Consider the following 27,510-nt stretch of genomic DNA (forward strand, 5'->3'; position numbering starts at 1 on the left):
CCTACCTACCCAATACCCTACCTCACCAAGTAGGTACCACGGCGCATGTTCAGCTGGATCCCTCCGCTGACATACATACATGTTGCCATGAGGGAGGAAACGTCAGGGCAGCAGGGTGGCGCACAATGTCTGACAACAAGTCTCAGAGGACGCACCACCCCCAAGTCGCTTTGCTTCGGCGCCTCCACCGCCTCCCCCGGTCGGTCCTTTTTATGGCCCCCCCGTCAGCCCCGTCCGGTGGCTACCACAGGCCCTGCTCGAACGGTTCCCGCCTCTCGTCACGTGAGGGCAAAGTGATGTCGTCGTCGTCGTTGACGACGCCCGAGATAAGGTGCCGGGAGTCTTCCGCGCTGCGGGCCTCCCGGGCCCAGGGGGACCCCCCCGTTTTCTCAATCAATGCGACTCACAATCACCGCTGCGAGCCCGTACGAAATAGCACGAATACAGTATTATCGGCCGGGCGGGCCACCCGGAGTGGATCCGGCCCCGTCTGCGATGCTGCTTGGAAGCGCCGAGCATGTCGCCGGATAGGCGTCGGCGGGCCGGAGCCGCGGCAGCAGCAGCAGCATCAGCAGATTGCGAAGCTGGCACTGCCCCTCGGCTGGGCATCGGGACAAGGCAAGGTAGGGCTGCCCGACATTATGCTGCTGCTGCTGCTGTCTTGTCTCGCCTGTCTTGTCTGCCGTTGCTTGTTGCTTGCGAACGGGCTCTGCCGTGCATGGAGCCATCAGATCGATTCGGCCCTACGCATGGAGGGTCCCGGTGGTCTGTGCCCTGCCTGTCCAGACCGAAGCAGCGGGCATTGCATCGATCCATCGTGTTACCAACCAACGGCCCCGTCACGTACAGGAAAGGAATGTGTTCTGTACTTGGTGTTGTTGTACATGTTCATGCTCCCGTTGATAACAAGGCCGCGTCGCCGAGGTGATTCCATATACTCCCCTAGGAGCTGTCCGCGTGCGACCCACGGAGCGACCGTACGGGCGAGTTGTACCTGCTGGCGACTGACCATGACCTCGGCCGATCTGCGTCTCTGCTGGAAAAATAGCTTGGTCACAACACATCACTTTTGTGTGTACGTACACACGCGCGAGACAAGTGCTTGTAGTAACGCCATCATTTCCGCACGAGCCATGTCGCGAGTCTCTGTTGTTGGCCCGTGTGTGCGAAACGTGACATGATGAGTGAGGCAGATGTTGCGCATACTCGCATCTCGTCGTCACCCACTCCTGCTACGTACGTACCTATATGCATACATACTTATTAGGTACGTACATTACGAACGGCACTAACTACGTATGCAATACGATTCACACGCACATACATATGGGACGGGCTCGAATTCTGCCTTGCCCCTGATGACATCGACGGCAACTCCCCTTAAAGAAACCCGAGGGCGTCCGGATGAGCTGAGGGCCCGCGTGCCAGGCTTGGGCGGAGGCATACCTCTGTAGCCGACAGAAGGCGCCCAGAGTCATGGTTCCCGACGAACGGCATAGGCCAATTTCCCCCCGCGGATGACGGCGTCATCTGCGTCGAGCTCGGCCACAGGCGCGGTTCAGCCAGACCGCCGAGCCATGATCGTCGTGTACAATGGAATGGAACACGTGCGGGCGCCTAGGAAGCGCCTCCATGCGATAGACTCTGAGCGAGTGATAGGTCGTTGCTTACACCACGACGGGCGTGGCATCTTGGCAACCCTCCCTCCCCCCCCTTCGGTGGGCGCTGCCGGGCGTTCTTCCTTGACCACGCTTCTATAGGCAAGGTAGGCACTTTGCCCTCATACTATACCACACGTAGTACAGCACCTCAACATCTAACACTCGGGACTTTCGACCGGCCCGTTTGGCTGACACGCTGTCATTGCAGCCACCGAGTTGGCCAGCATCTTGTCCTCTCAGCCACACATACTTGCGGTACAGTAATGTGCGATGCCCAAAATTGGCGGCGTGGGATCGTCGAGTGTTGTTTCATCAAGGGCACCGCGCGCGTTGTCACGCAGCATGTCAGGTTGCGTTTCTCTTGAGCATTTTCGACGCGGACCCAGCAGCGGTAGTGGCATTTAGATATCCGTCGTGCCACCAAGTCGACGGTGGCCGACCTAGCACACGATACTAGCCGCGTACTCGGGCCCGAAGCGGCCAGATAGGAAGGCAAGGTAGCTAGGGTCGTCATTCTGGCAACACTTGCACGTATCTTTCCAGCTTCCTTACCTTCTTCTCGACCGGCCTATGCCCGGGTGTACGTACGGGTGCAATTCTGTACCCACGTAAACGGGGAGAGGAGGAGGAGGAGGCATTCAGGGCTGCGGCTTCCTTCCCGCGGCTTCGTATGCGGAGATATGGGAGGCATTGACCATGGCGTCGTTCCGTCGGCCGGCTCGGTCGAGGTTGAGGCAGGAGCGGGAAACGCATGCTGCGCTGTGCTGTACCGTTGCCACATCACTCGCCCAATAAAGTACCTTGCCTTACGTGTCCCTTCGTGCAGGACAGTGTGCAGCGAGCCTTTTGCAGCATCAAACTTCCACGTCGGCTCAACGAGGCGGGCGGGCGGGCCCCGAGTCCATTAGGGTTGTCGGGCCGGCTGAAAGTGACAATGTGCGTGCGACGTCGAGCAGACGAGTCTCGTCGAGATAGACTCAGCAACCGCCGACCACCGACTGCCCAAAGTCAAATCTCTGAAGCCTCGTGGCCGCCGATTTTTTTTTTTTAAAAAAAAAATAGGCTACCGTCGCAAGCGAGTGTGACTTGACCGACAGCGCCCAGCGCTCGTCACACGAGCACGCCATCTTGTCCCTTGTCCCCAGCGCGGTAAGCATCTCCCCGCGGCTCGTCGACACCATGGCAGCGGCCAAGTGCGTGGGCCGGCAGTCTCCCGAGGACGGTGGGAGGCGCTCCGCTTGTCCCGCGTCCTGCTCAAGGTAGGAAAAGCCTTGAGCCTATGTCGGCCCGGCAAGGAACTGGTCAAGCAGGGCAGGTGGCCAGGTCAAGCGGCAGATGCGAGGAGGGCGTGCGTGCCTGGACTACTACCACTACTAGGATGAAGTATGTTAGAATGTAATAAGTTGGGTAGGGATTGTCGACGGGGAACGATTGAGCCGCACGCAGCCCTCGCAGGCGCCGCCGGCAGTTTCGAGCCATGCCAGAGGCAGCGGCAGCAGCAGCGGTGCCTCGTCCGGGACATGGCCGCGATGGCCGTACGAGGAGTTGATGGCGATCTGCGAAATGTGCCGACGTGCCCGTCCGTGTGCCGTCCGGTCGTCTCGCATGCGTTTAAGACGGGGACGTGATGACCGTAGCTTGCGTCAGAGCAGGCAAGGAAAGATGTGGAGGTCCGTCCAGTGGGTGTCGCGGATCGGCGTCGACGACACTCGGAGGCAGAACGACCGGAGTAGCGCCGTGGGTGTGGCTTGCCGCGTCTGCCTTTTGCCTTTGCCTGCTTGCGTGTGCGTGCGTGCGTGCGTGCGTGCGTGTAGCCCCTCCTCCGCTTTCCTTGTTCCCCTCTCGCTGCCCTTAGTACCATGTCATATCTCGCAGTTTCGACTACGGCGCAGTCCATGACCATTTTGCAAAAGGCCGTATTGTGGTCGATGGTACGAAAGTACGTAGGTAGCGGAGACGCGAGAACGAGCGCCAACAAACATCTCGAGAGCCACGGCCCAGCACGTCTTAATTTTCCAGGCCAGAGCAGGGGTCTGAACCACCAGTGGGCTCGAGCTTCCCGGTGCCTGCCAAGCGTCCTCCCCGCCATGCCTTGTAATGCGACATTGGGTCGAATGATTCGACAGATGAAGTGCCGGGAGACAAATCAGTCAGGGCGGCGAGCTGAAACGCAACGCACAAAAGCGATGTTCCGTTTGGGCCGCTTCCCCGGCCCGTCGATGGTGCCGTAATAAACCTCAAAGCAATGCTGAACCTAAGATTGATCTCCCTTGGTGAGTGCGCGCGGGGGCCCTGCACTCATAGCCACGTCCTGATTGACGGCGTGTCTGGCGGCGGGCAACGATGCGGCCGAGACAAGCCGCAGGAACAGCGCCCGCCCCGTGATGGTGCGTCGTGTCGTGTCTTGGATGCTTGGGTAATGTGTTTGGCTGAGGATGGAGAGTTCGATGCGATTGACCACTGGGGCGCGACGATCACGGTACGGTGATGCAATGACGCCGGGCGGGTGGTAAGCTTCCATTCCCCGTTCCTTGACGTTTAGGGGGGAGGGGCCTTCCGTCGGTTACGGACACACGAAACAGGACACCAGCCCACGGCGCTCTTCACCTAATACTGCACGGCACTGTACTGTTCGGTACAGTAAGCAGGCCAAAGCACACTCAGTACGGACAGTGCTGTAGTTAGTTACGGCACGGGATGGCACAGTCGCCATACATCGACAACATAAGATACGTACCTGTATGGCATCTCACCGCGGCCCCCCTTCGGCTAAATCCACCTCGTGGCCAGCCACCAGCAGCAGCGGCTCTGGCCAAGCCGGGGATCTGGCATCGTGTGGAGGCCGTGGCGGCCCTACTGTGCGGGCCGCTCAATTGCGTGGTCTCGCCGCTGGGGCGTCGCCGACGATGCGATACCTTGTGGAGCGAGCGTGGCAGGCCTGAAGCCTGGCCTGGGCTTGCGCCTTCGTCTGGGGTCGGCTCCAGACCCGGAAACGCCGTGTGCGTGGCTGTCGTGGGCGGATGGACGGGGGGGATGGCCGGGGCGGCAGAGGGTTGGCCTGTCCGGCAGGGCGGGGCGCCCTCCCCCTCCCCTACCTATGAGCCTGTCATCTGTGAGGCCAGGCCGTGGCTGGCTGCCATGAGAGGACGCAGCACCCGATAGCCCGATGGCGCTGGTCTGCTTTGGGAGATTCCGCAAATGAGGCCGAGCCCAATCTTTTTGGGTGGGAGCATCAAATGGCGACAGTGCGGCCCCGCTGCACACACCGTGGCTATCTCGGGGCGACTGGCACCCTCAACTACTACTAGTATCCACTGCCAAGCCTGCCCTGCCATGCCCGATGCCAAGGGCCAGCCGCCTGCGGCATCCACCCACTCACTGGACCGACCCGTGGGGGGACGACCTCACCCCAGCAAGCCCAGGTAGGTAGGTAGGTACCCGGGGTCTGACCACGACGACGACGACGCCGCCGCCGCCGCTGCCAGGCAGGTGGCCACTGAAGAAGGGTGGCTTCGCCCACCGGGTCCCGGGACGACCTCGGGCGCTGAAACCCGAACCGAACGCTTTCAATGGGTCGCGCCGCCCCCTCCCATCCTCGCTCGTATCTTTTTCGACAGCGGCTTGAGCGGGTAGGCCACTGGCGCGATCCATCGCAATCGCTGACGGCCCTGAAGCCCGCCCACCAGGTGCACCCCAGTTGGCCGCCGTCGTCGCGTCGAACCCCCCCCCCCCTCTCCCGGGCGCCGCCCCGGAGACACTGGCAGCAGCCCAGCCCTGCCCAAGCCAGGCAGGCGCCCCCCCCTCTCCCCCGGGGTCGAACTTTTGCGGCGACACCACCCGCCCGCGTCTATCGGGGCTGCCTGTCACCGTCACCACGGACTGGCGCACAGTGGGCTGCAGTGGACACAGTGGAAAAGGGCACATTCTTGGTCCCCTCTCCACTATTACGCCGGCCAAACGGCCGTTTCGACGAACCAGCGTCGCCGCTGCCACAAGAGCGCCGCGCTGCCCATCCGCTCTCCATTCCCGTCGGCCCTCCGCCGCCTCCCTTCCCTGCCCTGCCCTTGCCTGGTCCACCCATTCCCATCCCATCCCCCATCCATCCATCCATCCACCCGTCCATCGTCCATCCATCCATCCATCCACCCATCCGTCTCTCTCTCCATCCCATCCCGCCGTGGTGGCTCGTCTTCCCCCAATCCGACCGTCCATCCACCAACAATCCCGTCTCGCCGCATCTTCTCGCTCAGGTCGCCCGCCCTCGCCGTCGTTTCTGCTCGCCCGCTGCCAACGGCAATCTGCGCCCTGGTTTCTCACGCGATCGTCTCTCCCCTTTTCCGTCCCGTGCCTGCGACCGACAGACGCTGCCGCCAACCACATCCCGCTCTCGCTCTCACCTCCTCACCCTCCAGCGGCATCATCGTCGCAGCCTCTCAGCACTCACCACGACCCTGCGAAGTTGCTCCACATCGACCGCACAATCGCGCTTCAGTCTGCGACACCCGGCGCGGTAATCAGTTCATCTGCATTGCACCGTTACATCAACCGGCACCATCTTGACTCAAGGCGATACGAGGCCGTCGCCCACGAGACCACCTCACGCCTATCTCGATTCGCCTCAGAGCGCATCTGGCGAACGACCTCAATCTTCCCGGCCCCGGGCCCGACCGCCACCGAAACCGTCCGTTCGCATCTCGCCATGTTCAGCCTGCTTTGTTCGCCCAGCGCCGGTCAATAGAGTCGCTTCTCTCCGGGGCTGCCGCCCGTCGTCGACGATAGCCGGATAACGACCTCACTTGTCGCTCGCTGCTCTTTTCCTATCCCTTCTCCCCGCCTCGCCAACCATGGCTGAACATCGCCCCGCCACCGCCATGGACCCCCCTCATATCACGGAGTTCGCTTCAGAGCGGTACTTCGAAAAGCTCAGCCAGCTCAATGCTAGCCAACAGCTCCATCACCATCATGAGCCGACAGAAGGCTCCGCCGCCACCGTCTCCTCGTCCTCGACATTTATTCTGCCGCTGCGTGAATCGAGGCACGCCGAGGCCGATGTTTCCAGACTGGTCGAGACAAAGCGGGACAAGAGCCGTTTCTTCAGTATACGGCGCAAAGTGAGCCATTTGCACACGAAAGTTCATAGTCTGGAGTCTGAGCCTGTCGCTCTCCCTCAGACTAGAGCATCCACTGAATCGATACGAAAAAGGTTTGAACCGGCCCTGCAGACCCCAGCTAATCTTCCAAACGCCAATCGCTTACGTTTTGTTCTTATCAGTGCCCCCTTCGATCAACTTTTCCTTGCGATGCCCAACGAACTTCAGGTTCAGATAATATCAACACTACCCTTGACTGACGTTCTCAATCTCCGACTCGCCTCAAAATCATGGCATGCGTTAATCACATTAAACGAAGCCCCGATTGTGCGGTACCACCTCGACAACCACATTCCCGCCTACGCGCTCCGACTCTATCCTATATCCGACAACAGCGAATTTACTTTCCACTATCTTTGCAGCCTCTGGCACCGATTGCACGTTGCCGCCAAACTGGCATATCTCATGTGCGAATGGATCACCAAGGACATATTCCTTCGACAATCAGAATCACAGCGAGCGGCATTCGCGCCTCAACACGAACGAATGCGCAGGCGCCTCATACCGCTACTTTTCACTGTGTTTCATTTTTTCGAGACGTATCGAAAGCTCCACCTCAAGCACCTCGCCGAACATGGGGGGCAGGGTCTGCAGCGAGAGCCGTACACCATCAATCCGATCGAGAGGGAGATCATGGGCATGTACGATGACCGAACCCTTTTGAGAGTCCACGAGGTTTTCCCTCTGGTCATATCTTCCTTTTGCCGCCGCTTGCGGCCGCCGACGTACGTCGGTAGGGTCGAACGATCTATTCGAGGCTACCTACGAGAACGCCCGTCTGACGATGTCCATGTGGCCATCCTGTGCATTGGCGGTTTGCGACAGGTGGAGAGACTTTGGGAGATCAAGGGATATAACAGCCGACGAGCCGCCGTTGATTCTTGGTATCACGGGCTCACCAAAGATTACGGGGCCGATGCGCCTTCCAAGTCACGCCTCGGTCTGAAAGGGTTCAGCCGGAAAAAGTCGACGAGCGGCGACCGACCAGTTGGACGGTTCTCTTTCAGTGAGGGGACCAGCAAGGTTCGAAGCCCTACGGGCTCAATCGATGCTACCAACGCTGGCTGCTATTTCGACCCAAATTGGGTATTTAACACAAGTCTCTCGGCCGATGTCCCCATGGCGCAGCTTGGCAAGGAAAAGGCCCAAAGCCTGCTCAACGATTTGCCAGTCCTCCAGCAAATTTGGCTGACCACTGCCGAAGCCACCATTCTCGATCGTGGCATCGTTCCGAGGACGCAAGACATTAAGCGCAACCAGCAGGTCATGCTCGACCTCATCCGCGAGGATGGCATCGATGAGGAGGACGAGTGGTGGTACGGGCGAAACATACCAGAATCAGTCCGGCCTCCCGCAAGCGCCACAGATGAAGATGCCGACTAAGACTTGGTCTGCAGCTCACGCAGTTTTGACGTTGCACTGCAGCCTGCGGCATCTGATCGTTCTTTTTACCCTTTTCTTTGCCTGTGTTGGAAAGAGTACGGTTGAGCATTTACAAGGCGTTAGCATGTAGCAATGGGGTTATTCGGAACAAAGGCCCCCGGCGAGCGACAGACATGAAGATGGGTCATGCAAGCTCAGATTACTTTTTTTTGTTGTCTTTGTTCCATTTCTTGAAGCCCCATGACGATGGGCTTCTGGAGAAACGGCGCCATAGATGCCGCCTGCCGCATTCGCCGCCTTTTTTTTTTAATACGTGCCCTGCGCCGATGTGCGGTCTTGCGCGGGCGTCGTGGAATGTGCTGTGCAGCACATAGGAGAATAGAAACTGTACTCGAATACCCGGGCGGTACCGCCGTGACGGAGAAGCGAGCGTGTTCCTCGAGCCCTAGGTTGGATGGCATGGCCATGACCAGAGCTGGTGGTCTTACGCGCAGCTCCTCAGTTGACCCGGCATACACCTCTCATGGATACGGTGCTTGTACGAAGGTTCGACGCACAAAGTAATAATTGACTTATCACCTAAAACCGAATAGAGCCTTATGCCCCAACTCTCCGCGCGCTCATACATTGTCAGCCGTGTAATAGTGATGAAGCGCCTCATGGCGCATTATAGTCCTCGCTATGGCCGTGTCCCGAACGCCAAGGTAGACAAAATAGAACAGGCGGGCGTATAAAGCAAACAAATACATTGAGATGGAAAACGACCTTCGACGCCATGACATTGTAGCAATGATACATCATGAGAACGGCGGGGGTATCAACAAGATAAAACAAAGGGGGGGACGGTGCGGTAGCTCCGTCTCGGACAGGCAGCGAGCAGCTCACCCGTCATGGCGTCCCATGACGGCCTCGGCATCTTGGAGATCCCGCTCCGTAAGCCCATAGTCCATGTTGAGGAAGCTCTGTTCCCCATACGAAGCAAATGAGTTCATCTCGCCGAGCTGCTGCTGGAGCTGCGGTCGGTTCTGGTTGGCCACTCCATGCGGCTGTCGGACTACTGGTTGCTGGGGTGGGCCTTGTCGTTGGCCTCGACCAGCTCCCATGTTACGTTGCTGAGAGCTGCCAGGCACCGCGGAGCCAAAGGAAGCTTGTGCCGCCATGTTTTGTCGGTACTGCGGATGGCGGTCCGTGGTTTTCTCGTGAGCCATGTTTGCGTTTGTGCGATGAGGAGCTGTCGTCTGGGGCTGCTGCGGTTTTTGTGGTTGCTGATGATGCTGTTGCTGTTGCTGCGGCTGCCGCAGGTGTTCCTCGCGCTGTTGTTGAGCATAGAGCATTTGCGGCGACATACCCGAATGAGCTTGCAGCCCGTACAAGGCCGTGGTTGTATCTCTTGTCTGTGGGGACGGGGTTTGAATGGGAGGACGAGCACGCCGCTCGGTTCCCGTCAGAGTTGGTGATACATTTGGTTTCTGAGGGGCAAATTGCTGCTTCTGGATCTGTTGGTGCTGGCGCTGGCGTTGAGGCGGATGATTCTGGGGGCTTCCTAAGCTCGGCCCCGCCCTCAGGATGGGCTGGCCGTCATCAATGGAGTCTTGGGAATCGAGGCTTCTCGACGTTGGCTGCGTCGTTGATTCGTTGGTGAAGCTCTGAGACACAGGTCGCGTGGTTCCCATGTCTGGCTCCGTCGCTTGCGCCACTCCTATTGCCAAGCTGGATTCTACATCTTTCGTCACGCGCCTTCTCTTCGGCTTCGGCGCCTTTTCTGGCTTTTCTGGCTTTTCTGATGGCTCATTTTGGTGACCCTTCGCTGCAGTCGACACTTGATCGTTACTCTCTGCTGCTCGCTTCTTTGTCCCTCTTGAATCGCCAGTTTGAGGCGGCATTTCTGACGGTACGGGCGGTTGAGCATGGTGAAGGTGTGGCTGGCTCTGGATCTGTGAGCCGGGGACGAACGACACAGTAGCCCTGGTGCTAGATGGGTCTGGCCGCAATGCACCGTTATTAGAGGCCGAATTCGCCGGAGCTGAGCCTGAGCCAATCCCTCCGCTGGACAGAGCGGAGAGACTTGGGTCAGCGCCAGATGTTGGCGGCGCTGTATTGGTGTCTCGGTTTGCTGGGGCGGGCGGTTCCGCGCTTTGCTGATCGGAGGGTTCCTGCGGAGCATCAGGCTTATTCTTGGGACGGTTCTTGGACCCCTTAGGCCTGCCCCTCTTCTTCCCACTGGGAGTACTCAAGGTGCTCGAATCCGGGTCGAGGCTGCTTGCCGGGAGATTCGGCGCGGATGTTTCCGCATGGATAACCACGGGCTGAAGCTGTTCTGGCGCGGCGCCTGCCGCAGTAGTGGTCAAGGTAGCGTCGATGATCTCATCACGATCACCTCCTGCAGCGGGCTGCGGACCGCCGGCGCTCTGGATGGCAGCTGGGCGAGACTTTTTGATTCCTTTGTCTTTGCGGGCCTTTGAGCTTTTGCTGCCTTTGGGTCGGCCCCGGGGTCTCTTGCCCGGAGTTGCGCCAGAAGGCACCACATTGCCCCAGTTTGGCGCGTCGGGTGCGGATGACCGGGGCGGGAGTTGTAGCGGCGGCGCGATCGAACCCGGGTTTTCAACGTGAGGGAAGATTTCGGAGATCCAGCCCACGAGAAGCGAACCGGACCCGTTCTTAGTCGCGCTCTGGGGAAACACACCGTCCGCGGGAGGCGGAGCGCCAGGAATCCCGCCAAAATACGCCAGAGCCTTGCACAGCTGGTCCACCACCAGCAGCGGATGCAGGGTTCGAAGCAGGGTAAGCAGCCGCGCCTGCTCCGACTTGGCCTCCTGAGGCGGCAGGCCGGTGAAGAGAGGCTGCTGCTGTGGTCGCGGTGTCGGCGTCGCATCCGGCGCTGGAGTTTGCCAGGAGAGCCTCGAGTTGGTAATGTCGGGGCCGTCAGTGTGCCAGGCCGCGCGTGAGCGTTTGGGCGGCTGCCAGCCCCCTTGGCTCGCCTGCCTGGCTTGTGCTGCAGTCCTCTCACTGGTGCGTCGTGCAGCAGCATCCGGGTCTTCGGACATGGTGCCGGAGACACCAATGTGCATGATGGAGAAGTTGCCGCTGTCTTTCTTGGCGATATGCTGGAGTCTGCTGGGAATCGGATTCTTGACCCGGCCGTCGACATGAACGCGAACGGCGCCCGAAGCATCTGGCGAAGCATCTTTGTCAGAGCCTGTTGTGTGTGTTGTACGGCCTATCTGCCCCTTGGGGCGTAAAGGCGAGAGCATGTACGCTTCACAAACCTTGTATAGGCGTTTTGCTTTTGCGCCTCGAACCAGGAGCAGCCCTGGGTGCCGAGGGCAGAGCGGAGACATTCACAGGAGTGAGTGTTGGAGCTTGAGTAGATGTAGAGGAACTCCTGTCGACGAGAGCAGCTGCCACCGTTGTCTCTGCACCAGTCTCCGCGATATGTGACCGAGGAGACGCATCTTCGGCCGCGCCGTTGCCATTGGCGGTCTGCTCGGCGTCTGGCACCGTGTCGACATCGGGGGACCGCGCTATGCGTGAAGCTGTAGTTGCAGAGGCTGCTGGGAGAGCATGTGTCAGTCCCGTGAGCGATGCGACGTATGACATGACGGGGAGACAAACGGAGGGTCGGAGCCATGGCGTGCAGAAGGCTCTTGTTAGGCACGGCTCAAAACGAGCACCTGATGGCGCGGCACATTCCTACTCCCTGGTATGAGCGGGAGGCCGACGACTCGACGGCGGCGGGAGGCTTGCCCTGGTCTCGAAGTCGAGGATGGCTCGTCGCGGCCGCTATCAACTCTCAATGAGCCGCATGCCGCAGGGAGCTGCCAGGTCGAAGAGACGGGCAACGGGTGACACGATTGCAATTTTGGCAGGCGCCGACGATGGTGGCACGAAGCTTGGTGTTGCACGTTGCAAGGAGATGGGGATTCCTTGTGTCGCCCGTGGCTTGTCTTTTTTGCGCCGGGGGATGCCATGGCATGACGGTCCAGTGGGAGGGAGGTGGTGGTGGTCGCCGCATCGGATCGCACCTGCTGCAGAGACCAGGCTATTGGTAACTAACTTGGAATACCTACTGTACCTTATTTAGTAAGTTAGTAACTAGCTGGAGTGCAGTGGGCAGGTAATACAGCGGGTACACCTTCCATCCCAGTTACCTACGATCCAATGGAGCCGAGCCTGGCTAGGGCAAGACGCCCGCTGTTGGGAGCCATCCATGCCCACCTACACAGGCGCATCACAGTCCACTGCGTGCAGGCGCTGAGGTGGACGCAGTGGAGGACCCTCGACAGACTGGATGGTCAAGGGTCGTGAGGCGAGCTTCCATGGAAAGAACCCGCGGTGTATGGATCCGCTGGACGCAGGCCGCTGCAGTAATAGTAGACCCGGCCCTGCAGGTTGCTGTGAACGCCGCCCTGTGGCCGCCCACCTGGGCTGCCACATGGAAGGTACCTAGGGACCGGTGGCCAGCGGGCTCCAACGACCTGGAAGCTGGAGCTGTAAGCCGGTGGAGGCCAAAGGGGCTGGCCGCAGTTGAGGAACCAGGGCGTCCAAGCTCCCCCCCACCTCCAAGATAGAATCCATAGTTAGTTAGAGCCCGCCTCAATCTGGTGCTGCTGACTGCCTGGGGAGCTGCTGCCCTGCTGGTCCATCCAAGAGTGACGCCAGCCAAACCACACATGCACCTCCAACCGCACCGCGCCCTCATCCGCATCCTCATCAGCCTCGTCGCCCCAAACCGCCAGCCGCACACGCAGCGGCGCCCGCGTCTCTCTCGCACCTCTTCTCCTCCCGCCTGACTCTCCCTGGGCGCCCGCCGCCATGTCGACAAAATACGCGCTGGTGTCGCTGCCGCTCAACGCCTTCGACTCGAGCGACAAAGGTGACGCCATCTCGTCGCTGAGCGCCACCGTCTCCGCCGACAATGCTGCCGTCACCCCCTTCGGCATCCCCGACTTCAAGATCGGAACCCTTGACGCTCTCGTACAGCAGGCCGATGAGCTGGCCAAGCTCGAGGCCTCGTGCCAGGCCGTCGTGGCCAAGGTCGGCGATTCGCTGCGGCAGGTGCTCAACAACGACGAGGAGCGCCTCGCTTCGTACAAGATGGTCAACGATAGTCAGTGTCTCTTCTCTCCGCTCACGCACCTCGCGCTGCGAGCCACGGCACGACCCCATGGGCTGACTCGTGCGCGCCTCTCAACGCAGAACCGACGGACCAGTACCTCCGTAGCTTTACCTGGAACAAGATCCGATATCGTGCCGACAAGCCGCTGGGCGAGCTGATTGACACTCTGCAAAAGGTTGCTCGGCTCTGTCCGCCCATGCCGCCCGGTCTAGCTAAGTAAGGGTGCTGACAATGGCCATCAGGAGCTCGTCAACGTGGACAACGACGTCAAGACCAAGTTCAACCAGTACAACACGGTCAAGACGAACCTCGCAGCCCTCCAACGCCGCCAGACGTGAGCGCGAACCTTCCGACGTCTTTGGCAACGTTCCTTTGCTAACGGGCCCTTCGTGGGCTGCATGCAGTGGAAACCTCGCCACCAAGTCGCTGACACCCATCGTCGACCCGAAGCTCCTGATTCAAGACTCCGAGTACATCGAGACGCATCTCATCGCGGTGCCAACCAACGTCAAGAAGGAGTTCCTCAAGGCGTACGAGACGCTGTCGCCCATGGTGGTGCCCCGCTCTGCCGTCGAAATCGACCACGATGAGGAGTTCACTCTATTTGCGGCGGCGACGTTCAAGAAGTACAGCGCCGATTTTATTCACAAATGCAGAGAGCAAAAGTGGACGCCGCGTCAGTACACATATGTCGAGGGAGGACGGGAAGAGGAGCAACGCGAGCTCGACAAGGTGACAAACGAGGAGCGCAAGGTCTGCGGTGAGGCTCTGCGCATGGGACGGACAGGGTGGAGCGAGAGCGTCATGGTCTGGATCCACGTCCTCACTCTGAGAGTGTTCGTCGAGGCGGTGCTGCGCTACGGTCTGCCGCTCGACTACGTAACGGCGCTGATCAAGGTTCGTGCCATGTCCCAAATGGAGAGAGAGAAGGAGGGAGAAATGGCTGACGTGAACATGGCGCGCAGACGACGCCAAAGCTGGCGCCCAAGGTCAAGACGGCTCTCGACTCGAGTTACTCATACCTCGGCGGCAACGCGTTTGGGCGAGACAAACGCGGTAGGGTCACCAAGGACGATGCAGCTATGAGTTCGGAGATGGCGGCGGCCGGGCTGGGAACGGGAGAGGGGCATGAGTATACGGCATACGTCTACTACGAGTTGGAGTTTCCCTAGCGGGCCGCGCGGCCATTCACTGCATTGCGTTGGACGACCTGTATTGTACGTGTTGTCGAGACGAGGCCCGCGCAACACTATGACTGCGTTTTGGGCTCGTCTTGGGCGATTCTATATTGAAGACAAAGAACTAGCACCGTTCCTGGAGTACAATTTGCCTAGACGGCAGTGGCATGTATACCGAAGCTTCTTTTTTTTATGCGCCTCGGGTCACTTATTCTTCCCTATTGCCCGCTCTACTCTCTCTCTCTGTGGCATGCAGGCGGCCTCGGCTCTACGGGATGGTGATGTAGCCCTTGTCGGCGAGCCACTGGGTGATCTGGGCGACGCACTCCTCGACCGAGTTCTCGTGGGTCTTGATGGTGATTTCTGGGTTGAGGGGCTCCTCGTAGGGGGCGGAGATGCCGGTGAAGTCCTTGATCTCGCCGGCGCGGGCCTTTTTGTAGAGGCCCTTGGGGTCGCGCTGCTCGGCGACCTCGAGGGGCACGTCGACGTAGACCTCGACGAAGGGGATGGGCTCGTCGCCGTCACCACCGGCGGTGCTGGCGGCGTGCAGCTTGCGGGCGAGGTCGCGGTCGGCGCGGTAGGGGGAGATGAAGGAGGTGATGGCGACGGTGGAGGCGTCTGCGAAGAGGCGGGCGACCTCGCCGATGCGTCGGATGTTCTCGTTGCGGTCGGCCTCGGAGAAGCCGAGGTCCTTGTTGAGGCCGAAGCGGACGTTGTCGCCGTCGAGGCGGTAGGCGGCGCGGCCGAGGTGCAGGAGGTGCTGCTCCAGGGCGGTGGCGACGGTGGACTTGCCCGAGGCGGAGAGGCCGGTGAGCCAGATGGTGAGGCCGCGCTGGCCGCGGAGCTGGTTGCGCTCGCGGCGCGAGAGGGAGGGGTGCCAGGTGATGTTTCTGCAGAAAGGGTGGAATAGAGTGTGTCAGTTCGGTTCAGGTTTCACTTGACAGCGGCAGCGGCGAGAAGAAGCAGCGGAGGAGGAGTTCTTTCAGCTGATGTATTTATTCCCTTTCGCAGCCCCAAAAGCTGTAGAGGGAAACCCAGTAGGGGAAGAAAAGCGAAAAGGTGAAGCCGGTCGCGATGCTGCGGGAGGCGCGTGTGTAGATAGATGGCCAGGCGCGCGGGGCAGGGGAGGGATGGAGGGGCAATCAATCAATGCCGCCCATGGAGGGGCAGCGACAAGTTTACAATCGCGCGCGCGAGGAGGGCGGGGAGGGGAGGGACTAATAGAACTCACGTTGCCATTGTGAAAGAGACTCGAAAGGAGAGTGAGCCGCCGTCAATTGGGGAGGACAGAAAACGAGAGAGAGAGAGAGAGGAGAGTAGTATGAGGAACAGAGGCGGGGGAGGGAGGAAGAAGAAGAAGAGAAGAAGACTGGATGAAGCACGCGGTGTATCGAGTAACGTGGGTTACAAATTCAAGGGACGACGACAATGGCTACAATTTTTATCCCGCTAGCCCGTGCTGCTGCAGTAGGTACGGTACGGTATCGTAATAATCATTTACCTTAGTACTAACATATTGCCGTCCGGGCACTCTCCGCCGGGAGCAACTACCCTCCCGAGTTTACGGTCCTCGTTGGCAAATTTGTGCCCATGGCGTCAGCGGGCGGGAGCTCGTCATTGCCGCGACGGACGAGTAAGATGGCGGGCCGATGGCGACAGTCCGGGAGGCGGCGATGGCGACAGCCCGAGGGGGGGACGTGGGGGGGTTCGGGGTCCCGCTAAAACAGGGGCCCGGCGACCTGTGCAGCCTCCACCCGCTGGATGTGCTGCCCTCCATTCCACCAAAGCCTGTAACATGGTCCGACCTCGCTGGGCAGTTGGAAATGGGGTCCTAACTCTACTGCACTCTTTTACAGCGATGCTATGTACGAAGTACCTTGATTGCAAAAAGAAGAAGAAGAACAACCGCATGCAATGCTTCAATCGTGCCCGCCCCTCCGAGTCTGGTGCAAAAGGGCTTTCCATCCATCCAATGCTTGCTAATCGATCCCGCGTCTCCCCTCCGGTGGCGCGGCTTTCCCCCCACCACCACCGTCCCCGCCGGGGCCCCCGACTGCCGCCGCCCGCCGCTCACCACAACCGTCTAGTCTATAGCTCACGCCAGCCTCAAGAGGCCGCGGGAAAGCCAAGTCTATATGCAAGTCGTTGGACGTTGTCGCTATCCCTGTCGTAGTCATAGTTGTAGTTGTAGTTGTAGTTGTAAGTGTAGTCGTCCAAGAGTCTAACTTCGTATAGTGAGTGGCCCACGTCCAAAGGGCGTCGTCGGTCAGTGAATGCGTGGCATCATCTGCATCCAAGGCAAGGCACGCCGCCGGTCAGTCAGTCGCCCGCCTTCCAAAGCAAGAAAAAGGAGAGCAGAGCAGAGCAACGCGCATCGAAGAAGAAGAAGAAGAAGAAAAACTCACAGCAGCGTACTTGGGCGACACGTAGAGCGCCTCCGCCTCGGTCAGCACCGTCGGCGTCTCGCCCGGCTCGGCCAGCAGCTCAATGTGGCCCTTGACCCACGCCTTGCGGCCCTCCACCTTTGTCGTCTCGGCGCGCAGCACCAGGAAGCTGCCCGCCGGCGCCGGCTTGCGGTAGTTGATGTTGAGAAAGGCCGTCACGCCAATGTTGTGCGGCAGCGCCCCGAAGCAGCACCACGCCAGGCCCTCGTCCAGCATCGTCGCCAGCAGGCCCCCGTGGATGATGCCCGGGTGCCCGCACAGGTTGTCGCCCACGTACACCACCGACACGAACGACTTGCCCCCGGCCTCGGTCCAGCAGAACGCCGGCACCGGGATCTTGCCCGGCCCGATGAGCGCCCCGCCCGTGAGGCTGCGCCCGCTGTACTGCGCCGGCATCTTCATGTGCGGCCGCGACTCGGTGAAGCCCGGCCGCGACCGCAGCTCCGCCACCAGCGGGTGCTTGTTGATCGTCTCCTCGATGCGCCGCGCCTCGTCGTCCACCTCGCTCGCGTTGAACCGCAGCAGGCTCTCCTCGTCCGAGTAGAATCCGAGCCCGTGCGCCGTCAGCGTCTTCCACGCCGCCGCCGCCCCGATGGCGCTGAACGCCGCGCCCACGGCCGCATACGTCGCCGCCTTGCGGAACAGCCCTCCGGCTCCGCTCGACTGCCCTGTTGGAGACCCTCGTTAGCCTACACGAGCGAGCCACGTGCCCGACCCCCGTCTCATCCCCTTCGTCCCACGTACCAGTCGATGCCGCCTCTCCGGACGCCGAGTACGCCCGTCGCTGGAGCCCGCGCCCCGGCGCCATCGCGACGCGACTTGTCCAAGGCCCCTGTTGGCACCGCGGCGTCGTGTATGTCTGTCGCGCCAGGCGGCGTCCCGCGCGTCCCAGCTGCCGACTGAACATGATGACGTTTTCTGCGGTATGCGATGCTGTGCTTGCTCTCCCGCGTATACCCTCCGACTCCCCGACGAAGGCGCAAGTACGGCGTCTCGTATACCCGGCCGCCAAAGGAACAAGCAGTGCGGCTATGAGCGGAGTGCAGCAATAGGTCAGTAATGCGGTAGACTGGATCGGTACGGTAAGAAATAGGTCGGGTTAGGTGGAAGAAAAAAAGGCGACGTCGCGGGCGAGGCAATGCGCCTTTGCCTCCTCGTAGAAATAATTGGCACATCCGAGGCTCGGCATCCCCTTTGGGAAACGGATGGCTCCACTTTGTCCCTGGCGCGACGACGCCGCATTGGACGGCTTAGGTACTAGGTAGACACTTCGAAATACGTACCAGCAAAGAGGCGACCGCCCACCTGCTGGAGGAAGTAGCTGGCGAGGTACTTTGTACACTGTCGTGGTGGCGTGTAAGTGCTTCCTTCGCAAATATACACATCATCTGCCCATGCAATTCCGCTGGGGCCACACCAAATCGCGTCAAGGCTACACTGCCTACAATCCGTCTTCCTCGCCCGCCAGCATCTCGGCATAGTCGTCCACCGACGCAAACATTGGCAGCGACTTGAGCATCTTCCGCCGGGACTTCTTCTTGTCCTTCGCCTCGTCCTTTGCCTCCCCGTCGCCCTCATCCTCGTCCTCCACCGCCGCCACGAGCCCGTCTGAGCCCGCCCCTTCGTCGTCCTCGGAGCCTTCCAGCATGTCCTCGCTGTCATCTTCCATGTCACTATCCAGAGATAGAGCTGGTGAGTCATCCTCATCGTCCGAAGAGGCCATGTCGAGCTCGTCCAGGTCATCGAATCCGGCGTCGGACCCATCGTCCCCGACATCAGGCTGCGCCGATACGAGAGCCTCCCAGATCTCGTCCTCGTCATTCTCCTCGTCGCCCTCGCCCGACGTCTCCTTCTTGGCCTTTTCTTTGGGCTCCTTGGGCTCCTTGCCCATGTGTTGGAAGTATTCGTGGAAGAAAACATCCTCGGCCGCCACGTCTTGAGCCTTCTTATTCCAGAAGGCAGCCGAGTTGACGGGCGCAGATGTGGCGCCGGCACCCTTGCTTCCCAGCCAAATGTCGCCGAGGTCCTTGGTCGCCCGGAGCGGCTGCATGATGGACGCGCCACGTGCCGAATCTGTTGACTTGGGATTCCTGTACACAAATTTATCCAGGAACCGGATCAGGGAATGGCTCTCCATGTCCGGCTTAGGCATTTTCCTTGTCTTGTCCAGCAACGCAGCCGCAAATACGCTAACCGACGGGTGGAAGTGCGTCTGGACGGGAATCTGGGGGTCCCAAGTTAGCCATCAATACAAAGCAGCGCAACAAGTGAAAGGCGTCCGTCAGCTTACCAATTCCCACAAGCAACTACGATGGGCGTTGCTGTGCTCTGGGTTACGCTTGCGCCCGTCGTATTGCGGCTGGTCCTTGGCGTCGTCGTCATCAAATACAGACGTCTCGGGGTCCTCCACCAACATTGACAGGTCGGGGAAAGTCTGCCGGAGGTGTGAGATGACGTATAGCAGGCCGCACACGAAGGGTGGTTGGTGCATCCCCGTGATCTGCAGCATCCTCTTTGCAAACGCCTTGACTCTCCGGACGTCGACGTCGTTCTTCAATGCGCGGAGCAGCAAGTTCAAGTAGAGAGATTGCTTGGACGACGTGACCAGTCGAGGGTCCAGAAGAGACTCGTAGAGCGTCCTGTAGAAGCGGTCCGTGGCTAGATTCCTCGCCGACGATAGGTGCTGGATCAGGAGGAGGGCCTGGATGCCCGTGTTGAAGTTTGCAGAGTGCGCGATCGTGAAGAGAGTATTCAGATGGTTCTCCATGCTGTTTCAGGTCAGCTCAATATGAAAATCGATCAGCAAGTGCCTGGCAGTAATGCACTCACATGGCATCGTTGGCACCAACAAACGGCGCAGCTCGGTTGACGCCAGTCAAGACGGCAGACACCAGCTTATCAGCAGCCTCAGTCTCAGGCACCGAAGGCTTTCCAGACCCCGGCTTGCCCTGTTTGGCCGGAGGCTTCCCCTTGTGCGTTCCATTTGGCTTCCCACTCTGAGGCTTGGTCTCTTTTCGGTGGTCCAAATTGCCCTGCGCGCCAATCCCGAGGCTGCCGGTCTTGAGAAGCGTCACGAAAATGTCAAAGTAGATGCGCACTAGCGACTCGGCGACGGCGGGCTCCTTGCTGCTGAGGATCGTTTGGTTAAGAGTGTTGATGGCATAATACTTGGATCGTGTGTCTTGTGAAGGGTGAAGGAGAATATCCTGTTCGATGGAGCGAATGATGATGGGCTTCATCCCCGGGTGCGAGACCTGAAGCTGCAGCAGGAGGTAGGAGGCTCGGGAGGCAATCTTGCGGTCTCTGTCGCCCAACTTGTTGACGAGCAGCGTCAAGAGGTTCGACTCTTGCTCTGGCTTCTCCTTGAGGAGACCATACACAAAGTCGACGGCCTTCATGCGCGAGTACTCAATCTCGTCCGAGCACCAGACCTCCAGCAGTTGGATGATCTTGAAGTAGGTCGCCTTGAGCCAGTCCTCGTACGCCCAGGCAATCAGGTGGGCTTCCGTGACCCTTCCAGGCAACCGCTGGCTGGGGTCCCAGGACTTGACCGAGTTCCGCTGGAGAGCACCGAGCAAGCCGGGCTGGCTCTGGAAGGTCTTGAGGCGGCGGTCAGAGGGCAGAAGCGTACCCGGGCCGAGAAGATCGACCAGAGCACCAATTGCACCAATGGCTTGCGCACGGCTCTTTTTGGAAGCCAGATTCATGAGAGCGTCAAAGGCTCGGATGTTGTGGACGGGCGACTCCTGAATCGCCAGCGTCAGGGCCGAGACTTTGTCGGTGAGCGTACCAGAAGACATGATTGTTGACAAGAACTTGTGCGACGAGGATGCGAAGACGCTTCCCCGATACTTGGCGGCATCCTGCTCCAGTAGCGATTTGGCGTACTGCTTGAGAGATTCGACGGCGGACATGAAGGAGCCGAGCTGGTCGGTCGTGGGGCCGGGAAGGCTACGCAGACCGGCCGAGTGCCAGTCCGCCAGCGGCTCAAAGGTCTGTTTTACCACTTGTCAGTCGTCAGAGGTGTTCTCCAGGGGTGCGCATATACATACCATGCCGCCGGGTTTGCGGGGAGCAACTTGCTCATCAGCGTCATCTTCGTCCTCGTCTTCCTCATCATCATCCTCGTCGACATGGTCGTCTCCGTCTTCCTCTTCCTCCGCGTCGGGTCCCTCATCCACGTCGCTCGCCTCCTCGGGAACCAGGGCAGCGAACCCAAGCTCTTTGGACAGGGCGGCCAGCTCCTCCTTCAGCGCCTTGTCAATTGGCTTCTTGGAGTCCTGAGCGTACGTCTCGTCGTCCGAGTCGACCCCGTTGATGAGCTCCAGGTCCGACTCGTCCCCTCCCAGAGCCTTGATCTCGGCCAGCAGCGCGGCTTGGTCATTGCCGGCGCCATGCACGTCCCGGGGCGGCGCATCCGCGGAAGCGCGCTGCCGCTTGGGCTGCTGCTTGTCCGAGGCGGCGGTGGGCGGCTGCTTGCGCTTGTGGTCGCCGCCGCCGAGGCTCTTGTCGATTCGGGAGGTGAGCTGGGCGAGCGAGTCCTGGTTCAAGCTCGACGGGCCCTCCTTGGGCGGGCGCTGCCCTTTGGCCTTCTTGGACAGCTTGGGCATTGCGTCGTCGAGAGAGCTGCTGCGGTGCGCGGACGGTGTCTCGGCGGTTGACTGTCTGTAGCAGCAAGCAAATCGGTCGTCTCTGAACTTTTTTTTTTGAAGAACGGCAGGGTCTATCTTATCGGCCCCCACTTCGTCGCAGGCGCGCGCCCAAGTTGGCGAGGTGTGGGTCTACGAGTCCGGTTCAGTGCCCCATAATATATCCGGGCATCAAATGCCAACCGCAACACCAACACCGGCATCAACGACGACACCTTGCACCGTCGAACCTACAAGAGTTTAGACTACCGTCCAGCTTGGCCTTTTCGCAGCCTCTTTTTGTGCAGAGCTTTCTCAATGATTTCCGGATTATGATACCCCCCAGGACGGCCCGGCTCAGGGCCTGCGTCCTCATGAGAGCGAACCCTCCCGTCATCGTCACTCGGACTTTCTCACAACCACCATCCGTCAATCGCGCCGCCGGCCCAAGGTCTACGCTGTCCAGGCTATGGGTACCCACGGGAGGCGTCTCTGCCGCCGAAGGCGAATGTGAGATGCAAGTCCCGGCTCGAGGGCTCCGGAGCTGACGGTCAAGCTAGCGGGCCATGGAAAACTTGTCCGTGCCGGGTTTCTGCGCCAGGTCAGTCGAAGGCTGAGGCCCTCTGAAAGAACTCTTTTCAGTCTAATGAATGTTTGTAGTCTCAATCAGGCATCTTTCAGATGTTGCCCCTTGGCCTACGAGTGCAGCAGAAGATTGAGGGCTTGCTGGACAAGCACATGCAGTCTATAGGTGAGCGGTCACTCTGACGCAGATGGTAGCCCGCTTTGACCTAACATGCAACCCAGGTGCTTCGCGGCTTTCACTGTCAACGGTTTGCTCCGAGGAACTATGGAAAAGAAGTGGGCGCTTAGAGAGAGCCTCCTCTGAGGTTCGCAACGTCATCCTGAGCCAGGGGCCACCAGCTGACATACCCACCTAAAGCTGTTCCGCCTCAAGGACCGAAGGGAAACGCCTCTGCTACTCTCTCCTACCCACGAGGAAGAGATCACCACTCTAGTTGCGAGCGCAATCAAATCCTACAAGGACTTTCCGCTACGTCTGTACCAGACAAGTGAGCACGCTCTTGCCCTAAATTCCCCAGTGACGTGTTGCTGACCGAGCTGCGCGTCAGCCCGCAAGTACCGCGACGAGATGCGGCCTCGTCACGGGTTACTGCGCTCTCGCGAGTTCATTATGAAGGACCTGTACACGTTCGACACGTCTGTCGAGTCTGCCATTGAAACCTATCGAGAGGTGTCAGAAGCGTACCGTGCCTTCTTCGCTGACTTGAAGCTTCCGATTCTCGTCGCCGAGGCAAGTTCAGGAGATATGGGTGGCGACTACAGCCACGAGTACCACCTAGCCAACCCCATTGGAGAGGACACAGTCGCCGTGTGTAACAGCTGTAGCTACGTCGCCAATGATGAGGTTGCCAAGGCGCTGCCGCCTTCGGCAGACAGCTCAAGATCATCACTCGCCGCTGCAGACTTGCGCGTATGGCGTGGCATCACCAGAGACCGGCGGACCTTGGTCAACGCGTGGTATCCAGCGCAGGTGGGCGATTCGGGCGAGGCTGATGTCAACATCCATGCGGTCAAGGAGGCGGTTCCAGAGCTGGACGCGAGCATCAGTGACCCTCTTCGAATTTTCGGCAGCGGGTCTTATGCCGATGCACCCGCAGCCTCACCGTTGCGGGTGGTGAACGTGGTCGATGCAAGACTCGAGCCCAGCTTTTCCAATCTGCAACCAGAGCTTCCAATCATTCCAACCGAGTTGGACAACAAGCCATGGGAGCAATCGTCCATCCTGCGGTCGCCATCAGGAGAGGCTCTGAACCTTTTGCATCTCGCAGACGGAGACGTGTGCTCCCGCTGCAAGACCGGAACGCTGCAGGTCCACCGCGCCCTGGAACTTGGCCACACCTTTCACCTGGGTACACGGTACTCGGTGCCTCTAGAGTTGCACGTGTCGCTCCCCAACACCAAGGGAGGGCCCGTGCCGGTGCAGATGGGCTGCCACGGCATTGGCGTTTCGCGCTTGTTTGGTGCCGTGGCGGAACACAAGGCCGACGATCGCGGCCTCAACTGGCCGCGCGCCATCGCGCCCTTTGAGGTCGTCCTGATCCCAACGTCGGGCGTGACGGACGAGACGCTGGCGTTCTACGACTCACTGGCGCCTGGCTTCGACGTCGTCCTCGACGACCGCAAGGAGTCGTTTGGCTGGAAGATGCAAGACGCCGACATGATCGGATACCCTGTCACCGTGGTCCTGGGCAAGCCCTGGCGGGAACGGGGCGTCTGCGAGGTGCAGTGCCGGAGCCTGGGCGTCAAGGAGAACGTGGCTGCCGACGAGGTGCCGGCCTATCTCGCGGGATTGTTAGCCAAGCTGTAGTCGAAGGCGTCCTCGACAGGCGGCTGGTTAATGTATTGTATTGTAATAGCTGCTCGTAGAGACGGGACTCGCGGGGTCTTTACCTGTATACTGGCATGGAGGGAAAGCATGGTGTAAACGAACTCATTGTAATACTACTACAAATCGTTTCGTTTCTTCACAAGCGAGACCTATGCTCAGTGTCTTGTTGTCCCGTGTCTGGGACGCCGGGGGGGACCTTGCTTCTTGGTGGTGGGCGCGGCGCGCTGTGACGTCTGCACTCTGCGGGCAGCTGGAGAATTTCCCACCCCACCACCACTTATAGGGACCACTGACTGCTGCCGCCACCACCATTTTATTGCTCCCGCCGTGGGGCTACAAGTCCGTCGCGGAGCTTGAAAGCATCCTCCATCCCGATTCCCGACCTCACCACCATCACCACCACCACCGTCTTCTTTCTCCTCCCACCTTGTCGCGAACCCGTCCGACCCCGCGACTCCCGCCGACATTGCCCACCATGTCCGGCGCCCGCGAGACGAGTGCGTTCTGACCTCCTCACACCGACTCCCTCCCATTCACGCCCCCCTCGCTAACCGTTTCGAGCTGGCCCTCTCTCGCGAGCGGGCTCGGCGCACATACATGCACAGTCAACCTCGACACCCTCGAGCCGCAGCAGCTCGCGCAGGTCAAGAAGCAGCTCGACGAGGAGCTCGAGCACCTCACCTCGTCCTTTGGACAGCTACACGGCGCGCAGAACAAGTTCAGGGACTGCCTGCGCTGCGTCAACAGCCGCTCCGCCGCCACAGCCGGTGCGTACGAGCCAGCCGCCCCCCTCCCCACCGCCGCCGTCCTCCTGCTGCTCCGCCTGCTGCTCCTCCTGCTGCTCCCGCTCCTCTCCGAAAACACAAAATCCCAACCGCCGGCCGTCCTCCCTTGCTTTCCCCCTCCATGCCCATACATACATGCAAGCCTTGCGCAGGCCCGCGCTTCCCACGAACCCTAGTATCGCGCGCGCGCACACACGCCCTCTCCATCCACGAGTCGAGCTACAGCGGCAGCGGCAGCAGCGGCAGCACGTCTATTTGAGAGGAATTAAACAAATAAAGCGAGGAGCATGTCGGCTAATGAACATGCCCTTGATGCAGCGCAAAACTCGGTCCTGGTCCCCCTGACCAACTCCCTCTACGTCCGCGGCGAACTCACAGACACCGAGAGCGTGCTGGTGGACGTGGGCACGGGCTTTCTCGTCGAAAAGGTACGGGGGTCTCCTTCCTAGATACCCTGACCCGCGAAACAGTGCCATCGACACGGGCTGACGGCCGCCTCTAGAAGTTGAAATCAGCCGAGCAATTCTACGATGGCAAGGTGCAGGAGCTCGCGAACAATCTGAAGGAGCTTGAGGCGATCGTATCACAAAAACAGGCCAACGTGAGGGCGGTAGAAGAAGGTACGCAAAGACTCCTGCGGCTTGTCTGCTACCACCAATGGCCATGACTGACTCGAAGCAGTATTACGACAAAAGCTCATGGCTGCTCAGGGATCGCAGGCTTAGATGGCTGGGCCACGGCTGAGGGAATCGACAGAGCACGGCATACGCAGCGATAATAAAAGTCCTATTCATATTCGGCACCACGCCAATCGATCACAGACCGCGCGAGCTTCCTTCTGCTAAACCATCTCAGTTACGGACGCCCTAACGCGACCTAAAGTTCACGTCGTCCAGTGCAGACTGAATCTCGACAATATACTCGAGAAACGCCGTGAACCGCTCCTCGAGGCTCTGGTCGGCTCCTGGCCAGATTCTCTCCAGCTCCGCACCCCAATCCTTCCGACTTTGGCCAGGGCTGACGTTGTTGATGGCCTCATCCCAGCCCCGACAATAAAATTCCAGACCCCACCATGTTTCCGCGTTGGAGACCGTCCTCAGTCCTTGCCACTGCTTCGTTACGCTGACCTCGATGTCGAATGGAGTACCCCTGAACGGCACGATGATGGAGGTTTTGAGCGTAGTCTTGTCAATCCGGTCGGATCCCAAGTGCCCGGCCAAGAGGCGTGGTGGACAGAGGGAGTATCCATCATCCACCCCAGTCTTGTCCGGGATCAGAACGATGCTCTGCATCAGCTTCAGGAGGCTGTCTGGAATGGTGGCCTTGGACTCTCGTGAATCGACCTGAAAGTTCCAGTCTAGTGACCTACACTGCATCAGCATCTAACTTGCGTTCAGCGTCGAGCAAAACCTACATGTCAGGCGCCACCACTGTCCAGTTGAGACGCGGCCGGGCGTCAGGCTTCACGAGGGTAGGAATCGAAAGCTGTGTCTTCTCCCCGGCCGGCAGCTTGGCATCTGCCATCAACTCGTGATCGCCAATTTCAAGCATGACGGTGCAGCGCCTAGAGAGCGAGTGCTCCCTGGGGTGATACAGCCCGACAATGGGGTCGACTATTCTCTGTAGGACCGTGGCTGCGTGCGCGACACCTCGCAGGCGAGTTTGCAGGCCGGCGCCGCCGCGGCTAGAGAATTGAGGAACCATCTCGGCAAAGCTGGCATAAGGCATGTTGTTGCCCAGCCCCTTCTTTCTGGTCCGTACTTGCACGCGGCCGAAATTGACTCTCATCCTGAGGTTCGTGGTCATAAGCCGGAGTATGTCTGTCGACGGCAAGAGACTACCGCGTAGCTGCTCGGAAAGGTCCAGCGCGGTTTTCAGGACGGAGCGAGGTGCGTCGCTGAGAGCCTTTACCACCGGGCGCGCATCCAGTTCAACGTTGACAATCACGCCGTGCTCTTCCTTGCTAGGCTTCTGAGCCAGGAATTGCGTGGTCAAGGCCTCGCTTGACAGCCTCATGTCATGCAGCTTCCAGTTCAGTGCTTTCACTGCATTCTGTAGCTGGCGAATATCACGGCCACAGATCTCGAAGATGTTTGGTTTCGGCCGATGAATCCACACCTTGTGCTTTGCCCGGATGTCGTTGAGCGCCTCCGGGTCGTCCAAACCCTGCGGCAACATGTTGCCTCCCGGGATCACCAGGCTGGCCTATGTAGTTTCGTGTCAGCTCGTCGACGAGGCTGGGCTTCGTGGTTCCATGTGTGATGGGGCTACTCACATGTATCAGGGAGGGGTCCTTGGGGGCACGGCCCAGATACTCTTGGTTGGCGGTTGCCACGCTGGCCTGGCGTTGACTGTCCATTTCTGCGTAGGCTGTCTTCATCTTGTCCAGCTTCGCCCAGCCTGTCGTGCTCGTTTCAAACGCCTGAGACGACGGCCGTGAGGATGTCTGGCGATTGCGCCGGCCTTGATTTGGGAGCGCCCCCGAGGAAACATTCTGGCGCCTCCTCATGGTGCAGTTGGAACGCTCAGTTTGGCGATGCTTATCTGTCCGTGTAGTTGAGCAACCTTGTCCAGGCTCTGGGGAAGATGTGTAGGTCGAATAATGGCCGGCCAGAGCCGCTTGAAAGTGAACCTGTGATGTTGGGCGAAGACGAAGTTTCAAAGGGGAGAAGGTGGATGGGATGGGAAAGATGCAGAGCTGTGGCTACGAGGCGGGAGGAAGGCGGCTCCCGGTCGTTTGCAGGAGGCAGCT

General features: G+C 59.8%; 9 protein-coding genes across 11 annotated transcripts; 4 read left to right on the top strand and 5 right to left on the bottom strand.

Moving 5' to 3' along the window:
• Positions 1 to 5,442: 5,442 nt before the first annotated feature.
• On the top strand, positions 5,443 to 8,800 carry JDV02_001783 (uncharacterized protein). Its single transcript, XM_047982744.1, has one exon. The coding sequence runs from the start codon at positions 6,506 to 6,508 to the stop codon at positions 8,192 to 8,194; it is 1,689 nt and encodes a 562-aa protein (XP_047838710.1). The 5' UTR covers positions 5,443 to 6,505; the 3' UTR covers positions 8,195 to 8,800.
• Positions 8,741 to 12,196, bottom strand: JDV02_001784 (uncharacterized protein). 2 transcript variants are annotated; one of them, XM_047982745.1, is made up of 3 exons: positions 11,807 to 12,196; positions 11,461 to 11,742; positions 8,741 to 11,366 (listed from the first exon to the last, which is right to left on the bottom strand). In XM_047982745.1, exons 1-3 carry the CDS (start codon positions 11,820 to 11,822, stop codon positions 9,076 to 9,078), a joined length of 2,589 nt encoding a protein of 862 aa, XP_047838711.1. In that variant the 5' UTR covers positions 11,823 to 12,196; the 3' UTR covers positions 8,741 to 9,075. The 2 variants fall into 2 exon arrangements, with proteins under 2 accessions (XP_047838711.1, XP_047838712.1); XM_047982746.1 differs by having other exon boundaries at positions 8,741 to 11,829.
• A 573-nt stretch (positions 12,197 to 12,769) lies between these two features.
• VMA5 (Vacuolar ATP synthase subunit C) lies at positions 12,770 to 14,630 on the top strand. The gene is made up of 5 exons (XM_047982747.1): positions 12,770 to 13,301; positions 13,391 to 13,485; positions 13,553 to 13,644; positions 13,715 to 14,207; positions 14,276 to 14,630. Exons 1-5 carry the CDS (start codon positions 13,007 to 13,009, stop codon positions 14,480 to 14,482), a joined length of 1,182 nt encoding a protein of 393 aa, XP_047838713.1. The 5' UTR covers positions 12,770 to 13,006; the 3' UTR covers positions 14,483 to 14,630.
• An 86-nt stretch (positions 14,631 to 14,716) lies between these two features.
• Positions 14,717 to 16,037, bottom strand: MET14 (Adenylyl-sulfate kinase). Its single transcript, XM_047982748.1, has 2 exons — positions 15,720 to 16,037; positions 14,717 to 15,378 (listed from the first exon to the last, which is right to left on the bottom strand). The coding sequence occupies exons 1-2, from the start codon at positions 15,725 to 15,727 to the stop codon at positions 14,757 to 14,759; spliced, it is 630 nt and encodes a 209-aa protein (XP_047838714.1). The 5' UTR covers positions 15,728 to 16,037; the 3' UTR covers positions 14,717 to 14,756.
• Positions 16,038 to 16,266: 229 nt separating this feature from the next.
• Positions 16,267 to 18,069, bottom strand: JDV02_001787 (Adenylyl-sulfate kinase). Its single transcript, XM_047982749.1, has 3 exons — positions 17,677 to 18,069; positions 16,894 to 17,600; positions 16,267 to 16,775 (listed from the first exon to the last, which is right to left on the bottom strand). The coding sequence occupies exons 1-3, from the start codon at positions 17,837 to 17,839 to the stop codon at positions 16,755 to 16,757; spliced, it is 891 nt and encodes a 296-aa protein (XP_047838715.1). The 5' UTR covers positions 17,840 to 18,069; the 3' UTR covers positions 16,267 to 16,754.
• A 110-nt stretch (positions 18,070 to 18,179) lies between these two features.
• Positions 18,180 to 21,616, bottom strand: MAK21 (RNA-binding ribosome biosynthesis protein mak21). Its single transcript, XM_047982750.1, has 4 exons — positions 20,985 to 21,616; positions 19,762 to 20,927; positions 19,223 to 19,700; positions 18,180 to 19,156 (listed from the first exon to the last, which is right to left on the bottom strand). Exons 1-4 carry the CDS (start codon positions 21,540 to 21,542, stop codon positions 18,374 to 18,376), a joined length of 2,985 nt encoding a protein of 994 aa, XP_047838716.1. The 5' UTR covers positions 21,543 to 21,616; the 3' UTR covers positions 18,180 to 18,373.
• Positions 21,617 to 21,765: 149 nt separating this feature from the next.
• JDV02_001789 (Proline--tRNA ligase) lies at positions 21,766 to 24,112 on the top strand. Of its 2 annotated transcripts, XM_047982751.1 has the most exons (6): positions 21,766 to 22,070; positions 22,121 to 22,161; positions 22,221 to 22,311; positions 22,368 to 22,450; positions 22,504 to 22,633; positions 22,694 to 24,112. In XM_047982751.1, exons 1-6 carry the CDS (start codon positions 21,893 to 21,895, stop codon positions 23,950 to 23,952), a joined length of 1,782 nt encoding a protein of 593 aa, XP_047838717.1. In that variant the 5' UTR covers positions 21,766 to 21,892; the 3' UTR covers positions 23,953 to 24,112. The 2 variants fall into 2 exon arrangements, with proteins under 2 accessions (XP_047838717.1, XP_047838718.1); XM_047982752.1 differs by having other exon boundaries at positions 21,766 to 22,161.
• Positions 24,113 to 24,345: 233 nt separating this feature from the next.
• On the top strand, positions 24,346 to 26,084 carry JDV02_001790 (Proline--tRNA ligase). Its single transcript, XM_047982753.1, has 5 exons — positions 24,346 to 24,470; positions 24,579 to 24,740; positions 25,077 to 25,186; positions 25,261 to 25,378; positions 25,440 to 26,084. The coding sequence occupies exons 1-5, from the start codon at positions 24,449 to 24,451 to the stop codon at positions 25,481 to 25,483; spliced, it is 456 nt and encodes a 151-aa protein (XP_047838719.1). The 5' UTR covers positions 24,346 to 24,448; the 3' UTR covers positions 25,484 to 26,084.
• JDV02_001791 (uncharacterized protein) lies at positions 25,625 to 27,267 on the bottom strand (the record flags this gene model as incomplete). The annotated part of the gene is made up of 3 exons (XM_047982754.1): positions 25,625 to 26,123; positions 26,173 to 26,963; positions 27,034 to 27,267. The coding sequence occupies 3 exons, from the start codon at positions 27,265 to 27,267 to the stop codon at positions 25,625 to 25,627; spliced, it is 1,524 nt and encodes a 507-aa protein (XP_047838720.1).
• Between the last annotated feature and the right edge of the window lie 243 nt (positions 27,268 to 27,510).

This window comes from Purpureocillium takamizusanense, chromosome 1 (genome assembly GCF_022605165.1).
Source record: "Purpureocillium takamizusanense chromosome 1, complete sequence".
Lineage (NCBI taxonomy): Eukaryota > Fungi > Ascomycota > Sordariomycetes > Hypocreales > Ophiocordycipitaceae > Purpureocillium > Purpureocillium takamizusanense.

What these genes read in the sequence shown, in the direction of transcription:
- JDV02_001783 (XM_047982744.1), top strand. Translation starts at nt 6,506, where the DNA reads ATGGCTGAACATCGCCCCGCCACCGCCATGGACCCCCCTCATATCACG.
- JDV02_001784 (XM_047982745.1), bottom strand. An exon ending in AAGCAAAACGCCTATACAAG is followed by an intron (nt 11,367 to 11,460) that starts GTTTGTGAAGCG and finishes ATGCTTCGCCAG; the next exon opens with ATGCTTCGGGCGCCGTTCGC.
- VMA5 (XM_047982747.1), top strand. Translation starts at nt 13,007, where the DNA reads ATGTCGACAAAATACGCGCTGGTGTCGCTGCCGCTCAACGCCTTCGAC. An exon ending in GCCCTCCAACGCCGCCAGAC is followed by an intron (nt 13,645 to 13,714) that starts GTGAGCGCGAAC and finishes GGCTGCATGCAG; the next exon opens with TGGAAACCTCGCCACCAAGT. An exon ending in ACGTAACGGCGCTGATCAAG is followed by an intron (nt 14,208 to 14,275) that starts GTTCGTGCCATG and finishes CATGGCGCGCAG; the next exon opens with ACGACGCCAAAGCTGGCGCC.
- JDV02_001787 (XM_047982749.1), bottom strand. Translation starts at nt 17,839, where the DNA reads ATGTTCAGTCGGCAGCTGGGACGCGCGGGACGCCGCCTGGCGCGACAG. An exon ending in CGGAGAGGCGGCATCGACTG is followed by an intron (nt 17,601 to 17,676) that starts GTACGTGGGACG and finishes GGTCTCCAACAG; the next exon opens with GGCAGTCGAGCGGAGCCGGA. An exon ending in TGTCGCCCAAGTACGCTGCT is followed by an intron (nt 16,776 to 16,893) that starts GTGAGTTTTTCT and finishes CCTTGGATGCAG; the next exon opens with ATGATGCCACGCATTCACTG.
- MAK21 (XM_047982750.1), bottom strand. Translation starts at nt 21,542, where the DNA reads ATGCCCAAGCTGTCCAAGAAGGCCAAAGGGCAGCGCCCGCCCAAGGAG. An exon ending in CCCGCAAACCCGGCGGCATG is followed by an intron (nt 20,928 to 20,984) that starts GTATGTATATGC and finishes GTGGTAAAACAG; the next exon opens with ACCTTTGAGCCGCTGGCGGA. An exon ending in GTTGGTGCCAACGATGCCAT is followed by an intron (nt 19,701 to 19,761) that starts GTGAGTGCATTA and finishes GACCTGAAACAG; the next exon opens with CATGGAGAACCATCTGAATA.
- JDV02_001789 (XM_047982751.1), top strand. Translation starts at nt 21,893, where the DNA reads ATGATACCCCCCAGGACGGCCCGGCTCAGGGCCTGCGTCCTCATGAGA. An exon ending in CAAGCACATGCAGTCTATAG is followed by an intron (nt 22,312 to 22,367) that starts GTGAGCGGTCAC and finishes CATGCAACCCAG; the next exon opens with GTGCTTCGCGGCTTTCACTG. An exon ending in TAGAGAGAGCCTCCTCTGAG is followed by an intron (nt 22,451 to 22,503) that starts GTTCGCAACGTC and finishes ACCCACCTAAAG; the next exon opens with CTGTTCCGCCTCAAGGACCG.
- JDV02_001790 (XM_047982753.1), top strand. Translation starts at nt 24,449, where the DNA reads ATGTCCGGCGCCCGCGAGACGA. An exon ending in GTCCGGCGCCCGCGAGACGA is followed by an intron (nt 24,471 to 24,578) that starts GTGCGTTCTGAC and finishes ATACATGCACAG; the next exon opens with TCAACCTCGACACCCTCGAG. An exon ending in CGTGAGGGCGGTAGAAGAAG is followed by an intron (nt 25,379 to 25,439) that starts GTACGCAAAGAC and finishes GACTCGAAGCAG; the next exon opens with TATTACGACAAAAGCTCATG.